The sequence below is a fragment of the Ascaphus truei genome, chromosome 3 (genome assembly GCF_040206685.1).
Source record: "Ascaphus truei isolate aAscTru1 chromosome 3, aAscTru1.hap1, whole genome shotgun sequence".
Lineage (NCBI taxonomy): Eukaryota > Metazoa > Chordata > Amphibia > Anura > Ascaphidae > Ascaphus > Ascaphus truei.
The window spans coordinates 324,060,669-324,067,960 of record NC_134485.1 but is presented as its reverse complement, the minus strand read 5'-3'; the positions used below and the strand labels follow the sequence as shown (position 1 = coordinate 324,067,960).

The 7,292-nt window shown below is 44.0% G+C and overlaps 1 protein-coding gene across 2 annotated transcripts; it reads right to left on the bottom strand.

Annotated features, from left to right (window-relative positions):
• Positions 1–4,310: 4,310 nt before the first annotated feature.
• Positions 4,311–6,994, bottom strand: DNAJC22 (DnaJ heat shock protein family (Hsp40) member C22). 2 transcript variants are annotated; one of them, XM_075591270.1, is made up of 3 exons: positions 5,990–6,994; positions 5,270–5,364; positions 4,871–4,975 (listed from the first exon to the last, which is right to left on the bottom strand). In XM_075591270.1, the coding sequence occupies exons 1-3, from the start codon at positions 6,830–6,832 to the stop codon at positions 4,969–4,971; spliced, it is 945 nt and encodes a 314-aa protein (XP_075447385.1). In that variant the 5' UTR covers positions 6,833–6,994; the 3' UTR covers positions 4,871–4,968. The 2 variants fall into 2 exon arrangements, with proteins under 2 accessions (XP_075447384.1, XP_075447385.1); XM_075591269.1 differs by lacking the exon at positions 5,270–5,364 and having other exon boundaries at positions 4,311–4,975; positions 5,990–6,990.
• Positions 6,995–7,292: the final 298 nt, after the last annotated feature.

The window sequence follows — 7,292 nt, the reverse complement described above, 5'->3', positions numbered from 1 at the left end:
ATCTCAGAACCTCAGTCTATCATCCACAAACAGATGGTTTAGTGGAAAGGTTCAATAAAACCTTAAAGAGCATGTTACGGCGGGCGGTTGATAAAGATGGGAAAAACTGGGATTGTTTGTTACCGTACCTGTTATTTGCCATTAGGGAAGTTCCCCAATCATCCACAGGCTTCTCCCCGTTTGAACTATTGTATGGCCGACACCCAAGGGGCTTACTGGATATAGCCAAAGAGACTTGGGAACACGAGGTTACCCCTTACAGAAGTGTAATAGAGCATGTTGCCCAGATGCAGGACCGCATTGCTGCAGTCCTACCCATAGTGAGGGAACACATGGAGAAAGCTCAAGAAGCACAGAGGAATACGTATAATAAGGGTGCTAGGGTCAGAATTTTTTTTCCAGGTGATAGGGTACTAGTTCTGGTTCCCACCGTGGAGAGTAAATTCCTTGCTAAATGGCATGGGCCATATGAGGTCTTGGAAAGAGTGGGAGAAGTAAATTATAAGGTAAGACAGCCAGGTAGGAGGAAACCTGAGCAAATTTACCATATAAACCTACTCAAGCCCTGGAAAGATAGAGAAGTCTTGTTAACCCTAGTACCCCCAGGTCCGTCAGAGAATCAAGAAACTGACCCAGAGGTTAGCATAGCTGAAACCCTGTCTGTTCATCAGAAACGAGAGGTTCAGAATTTAGTGAGAAGAAACAAAGAAATCTTCTCTATACGGCCAGGTAGAACTAGCGTAATTGAACATGACCTAGTCTCTGAACCGGGGGTCCGAGTCAACCTTAAACCGTACCGAATCCCAGAGGCCAAAAGAAAGGCTATAAGTTTAGAGGTTAAAAAAATGCTAAAACTAGGTGTAATTGAGGAATCCCAAAGTGGGTGGAACAGCCCTATAGTCTTAGTCCCAAAGCCAGATGGTACAACAAGGTTTTGTAATGACTACCGGAAACTAAACGCGGTGTCAAAATTTGATACTTATCCTATGCCCAGGGTAGATGAACTTGTAGAGAGACTGGGCAAAGCCCGATATCTCACAACCCTAGACCTAACAAAAGGGTACTGGCAGGTTCCCCTCACAGAAAGGGCAAAAGAAAAGACAGCCTTCTCAACCCCAGACGGCCTCTTTCAGTATAGGGTGCTGCCTTTTGGCTTACATGGAGCTCCCGCCACATTCCAAAGAATGATGGATAAAATTTTAAAACCACATGCTCGGTATGCTGCTGCCTACCTGGATGATGTGGTAATCCATAGTGAAGATTGGCAATCCCACCTTCCAAAGGTCCAAGCTGAGCTTGACGCAGTCCGGTCTGCTGGACTAACTGCTAACCCCGCTAAATGCACTATTGGTCTGGAGGAGGCCAAGTATCTGGGATATTCTATTGGCAGAGGTTTACTCAAACCCCAAACACTCAAAGTGGAGGCGATACAAAATTGGCCAAGGCCAGTTACAAAAAAACAAGTAAGGACCTTTTTGGGGTTAATTGGGTACTATAGAAGGTTTATTCCCAATTTTGCAACTAAGGCAACCCCACTAACTGACCTCACAAAAGCAAGAGGACCGCTAATGGTAAAGTGGTCCCCCGAAACCGAACAGGCCTTTAGAAGCCTGAAAGAAGCTCTCTGTGCCCAACCAGTGTTGGTCACACCTGACTTCTCCAAAGAGTTCGTAGTCCAAACCGACGCATCTGAGGTAGGGCTGGGGGCGGTACTCTCCCAGGAGTCTCAAGGTGAGGAGCACCCCATCCTTTATTTAAGTAGGAAACTAAATCCCCAGGAGAAAAATTACTCCATAGTAGAGAAAGAGTGTCTCGCAATAAAGTGGGCTGTAGAGACGCTCAAATACTACCTGTTGGGGAGAAAATTCCGGTTGGTCACAGATCATGCACCCCTTACCTGGATGTGTCAAAACAGGGAAAAGAATGCTAGAGTGACCAGGTGGTTCCTAAGCCTACAACCCTTTAAATTTTCTGTGGAACACAGGTCAGGGCACAAACATGGCAATGCTGACGGGTTGTCAAGGATGCACTCCCTAATATCCATGGTCGCTCATCCCTCGAGGTCTGAGCTGGGGGGGAGGATATGTGACAGAAACCAGGGGATGGTAATAAATTCCGTATATAGGGCTCCCAGGATACTAGACAGTTTCTATCCTGTTTGGCCTGGGAGTGCAGCCTTATAATACATACACTCCATCCCACAGTTTGGCAAGCGCTGGAACTGAGGGATGAGAGATCCAGACCAGAGTTTGTCTGCTGCCTGATTTCTGTCACCTGTCATGCTAATTAGGAATCAGGTATGAAAGACTGATTTCCTGTTTGCTCTGGTCTCCCCACAAGAGCCAGGAGGCTGGAAGGCTGCTGAACTACAGAGGGGAGAAGCCTCTTCCCCAAACAGGTTCAATCTTTCTGTTCATTTGTGTAAGACTGCAAAAGTACCGTGTTTTGATGTTGGAAGTGGAAAAGCCACTTCCAACCCTGAGTCAGGGATATCTAAGTTAAGTTATCGCTCAGGTGAGCAGCTTTTGTTTTTGATCTGTTTTCTGTTGTATGCACTGTGGCAGTCTCAGTGCCTGGGACTGAATAAACCAGGCATAGCCTGTTTAAAGGAACAGTACGTGACGCCTCATCATTTAACCTACCCTAAAAGACCGTGTTCTAAACAGTCCAGGACAAACGACGGAGCCCCAGAGTAAGCCGTTTGTCACACTATGTAAAGTATATTTAAATATCTCCCAGCCAGGTACCTCAGATGTGCTCCTTTTCCAGCACAGCGATGTCTCCCTAATTTGTTTGACGGAATATATACAACTTGAGACACTACTAAATTGAAAGTCTCCCCTTCATCCGAGTTTGGATTCTTAAAAATCAGTCTGGATTGTATTCAATGATGGATTTGAATGAATCTGCCACTCGGCTTTTGTAGAAACCCATTCGCCTACGGACTTTGGAGCGGAGGATGGATTTGGTCTAAACAGTCCGTGGAATTCTGGGAAACAGATTTGGACTGGTTACCCCCATCTCTACTTATAACAAATACAAGTATACATTTAATAGCATCTTCAAATGATATATACTCCTGTATTTTAGCGCCTTGTGTTCCATAGCTATGTGTTTTTGTAGGTTAGAGGTAGTAAATACTGAGAGGCCAAGCTGTCCTGAGGTGTAGAGGAGCGGGAGGGGACGTACTGGGGTGAGGGGGGATGTCCTGTAGTAAAGAGGTGCCATCATGAGGGGGGTCGTCCAGAAATGAGGGTGAGCCCCCCTGAGGATTTCTCAGAGGAGTTCTTTTCTTTCCATTGTTTGCAAGGCATGCAAAGATGTTAGCAACAGGCAGTAGGACTAGCAGCTGTTACTATTGAGGGTTCCTCAATATTGCTTGTGTGCCATGGTTCAACGTTACATTCATTATATTATTATATTCACTTTATGTGAGGGTCTTTAACATGCCATGCTGCATTATTTGCTGTCCAAACTTTTAGGGGCCTCTCCAGAAATGGGAGTTAAATGTTATGTATTGTGTTGTATACATTAGGACACATAGGGACATATTTACTCATTGCTGCTATACCATTCACTTGAATGGGCTGGTGCCAGAAGTTTTAATATGGCAGAGTACTTCTAAGTAAATATGGGCAAAATTTCAGCTAAAAGGTGACGATTCATGGCCTTGTTCTGTGCTGCACTTTTGTTACAACAGGTTAGGGAAGACCCTCCTTAGGTTTATACTGTGAAGCTTTGAAAATGTATAATATTCACATTTTACCAGTATTTGTCATGTTTTTCAAATGTATTTAAGGGAAATTTCACTCATGGATGTTAATCATTTGAGAGCAGCATTGTTGGCAAACTATGAGTAGTTGATATGCCATCTCACATGTAGATAATGCTATCTGCCCATGCAAGTCAAAGTCCTTCCCTTCCACAATATTATTACCTATTTCCCTTGACTTCGGTATACTTTTGCAGGGTATCTCCTGTTTGTACAGACTTTGACAGGCTTTACTGACCCCGAAGGCATGTCATTGATCCTCCTAGGCCTTGCTGACAATACCCGTTTCCCTGACAGATGGAGATCTATGAATCATTTGTGCATATGTATAACATTGGTGGATTTTGGACATCTGTGACCCACATCATTTTCTCAAAAACGCCTCAGGTATACTGGATATATTACTCATTAGCAAGGAGTCTAGAAGACTGACGTGCTCTTCAGGAGTCAGAGTTTTCGTTTGTGGGTGTACAATTATAGTTACTTGTGTACATTTACCTCTAACTATTTTAGGAGAACAACAAATGCATGAAGGCAGTTTAGATTGGAATCGGATATATTTACTGAATAAAAGTTTATTATTTATACAGGTTAATTGAATAGATTGCTCTTAATGTCTGTAGGTTATTTCATTATTTCCCCACACTCTAATCGGGGAACCCCAGCCAGGCAAGGTATTTGGGAAAACCAACCAATTAAACAGTTACAAATAAGATAAGTACATGCAGGTGGGCGGGCTAATTATTTGGTTATTCCCAAAATGTGGTCGGGCTAGGGTTCCCTGAGGAGAGGGTTGAGAAATACTGGAATATATTATTTTGAAGTTGTATTTCTTTAGTCATGCTTAATTACTGAGTTGGATGTAGTCCAGGGCGTTTAATGACCAGCTAGATTTGAGACTCATGAAGACTTTTGGGGGGATCTCAGTTGATTTTATTTAACATTTTCAATTGGAGCTTGTGGGAGACTTAACTCCTCACACAGTTAGTATATTACTATCCATGTGAATACAGTACAGCTCTGTCACGCATTCTTTTTTTTCCTGAGACGTGTGAGAATCTCGTAAGCTGCCTGGATCTCAAGGAAATGCTGCTCGGCCTCTTCCGGGCGGTGCTGGTTATGGTCTGGGTGCCAAATTTTCACCAAGTCCCGATAATGCCGACTGATTTCTTCCAACGTAGCTGTCGAATCGACTCCTAAAATCTAGAGTGATGAGCACACATAAGGTGATATTAGAAATGTAAGAGTAGCATATCATGATCAATACTACTTGATATATCAATATAATTTCATTGTTACCTTATTTAATAAAATGTTTAATGTCATTGCAATTCGTTCTTCTGTTCTCAATCAGAGAGGGTGTAAATGTATAATATACAACAGCTTATTGCTCTCCGGAACACCCACTTTTCATTGGTTCAGTAGTACATCCCAACTTCACACATGTACACTACACATTTACACACATGTATTTGTCATCCACATACACATATTTACCCATCGGCTAGGGCCGCTCTCGCCCAGCGCACTCCTTCACCCCCTTTGTTTTTCCCTTTTGATATTGGCAACTTTATATAGCTCTTCCTATTGACCTGAAGAAGAGCCTTGTTACTTTGAGTTGCTTGCGTGTGGCAAACAATTTGTTGGTCCCATAAAATTAAAGTTGTCATAACAACTAACAATGTTTCTTATATTTTCCCTGTAATATCAAGGATCAATACAATTATGTACCTTTGTTTGTTCACATTTTCGATATAAATGTTAAGGTTGCTTATCGCTAATCCCTGAAGAGTAATGAATTAACTCCTCTGTTGCTAGGAGAATGAAAGCACTGAGGAGTTTGGTTACCGTGAGATACTGCAAACCATAGACCAGCTCACTATGATATTATCTAACAGCCCAGGTGATGGTAACACACTGTGCCTTTTGTCCTGACATGACTAATCTAACAGTTTGTAGAGACTGCAAGAGCCAAGATATTGTTAACAATAAGCATCTGCCTATACTGTATATACACTTATCCTCTTACCATCCAAAGCCAGAACTATACGCTTGAAAGGGAGGAGAAAAGGGTGGTTTTAATGCAAGAAGTAAGAAGACGGAGCATGCATAGTTACTGCATGAAAAATGAAAGGGAGGAAGTTGAGAGGGTGCAGGCCGGGAAATGTATAAATTGAACAGGGAGGCATGATGAAGTAAAAATGGGTGTCATCTTACCCTGCTAGCCATCCCTTCCTTCTCGCCCTGGAAGCTGGCCACAAACTCATAGATCTTCTCCCACTCCTGGAAGTATTGGTCCTGGAATCCTCCTCCTCCTGAGAACAGCCTCCAAACCTGATATGGCAAGAGCAGCGTCCTCTCCATCTGTGCACTAAGACTGGGAAAGATGCTCACCCAGTCCAGGATCGTTCCAATGCTCCTGGCCACATAGCTCACAGTGCGACTTGTGTTGAGGAAGGTGCTGTAGGCTAATGGCCCTGTAAAGGCTAGGTAGGCCAGCCCAATACGATACAGGCGCAGGCTAAGATTTTCATGCTCTCGGTGTTGCAACCTGTAGCGCCTATATTTCTGTGCAGTGATGCTGGCAGTGAGGCTGATTGGGATCATGGAGACAGCACGACCATAGAAGATTGGGGAGGTCATGAAAGCAGTTACCAATGTGCTCTTTAAGTCAGAGGTTTGATCACCCACACAAGCCACAAGATGCACCCCAAGTCCAATTGCAAGTGGCAGAGCTACCACATAGAAGCTGGTGAGGGAAGAGAGTCCAATGGCTGCCACTAGCCCAAAATATATGCCAATGGCCACCTGTCCCACAAAACGGAGGGGACTTGCAGGTGGCTTCCCCTCCCTCACCTTATTTCCCTTTTTCTGCTCACGGTTGGATTGGGATACAAGCCCTGGGATTCTCCAGAACTCCCACATCCAGCCCATACCAAACCCCCCTAAAGTAAGCATCCAAAGCAAGGCATGCCTATCCCGGCCCAAATAGATGTGATGAAGCCCCAAGGGACCACCCAGGGCCCAGAGTCCATATGCCACTATGAGTCGTTTCCCCATGCTGTAAAATCACCGGGAATCGAGTAACAATCCCAGCAGATAAGAGGTAAATATGAACATTTTGCTTACTTGATGCAGGCAGAGAGGAGGAAATGTCCGTGATTTCACATAGAGTACTTGTAATAGCTCATACTGCACACAGACTTTGCTCTTCCCTGCATTGACTTCCTGGGGAGTGATTGTCCCAAAGGTCAGAGGCATGCCCGTACCTTGCCACATCCTCCCCAACACCCACACCAAACTCTGCAAGTGTAACATTCAATTTAGCAACCAAAGTGTGTTACGCACAGTATACACTCAAAGGAGGTTTTTCAATTAACTGCCATAGCCAGTGGTGACCATTAGCAACCAATTACTTGTTCGCTAACATCATATTTGAACAGCCTCTCACGGACTGGAAGTACTTAAGCAGTAATTAGAGACAGATGTAAACCAGGTGAGAACTAATGAGGACAACGTG

Excerpts from the sequence above, each read along its gene's own strand:
- DNAJC22 (XM_075591269.1), bottom strand. The coding sequence starts at position 6,832 with ATGGGGAAACGACTCATAGTGGCATATGGACTCTGGGCCCTGGGTGGT. Across the intron at positions 4,976-5,989 it reads AGGAAGGGATGGCTAGCAGG|ATTTTAGGAGTCGATTCGAC; the intron begins GTAAGATGACAC and ends TCATCACTCTAG.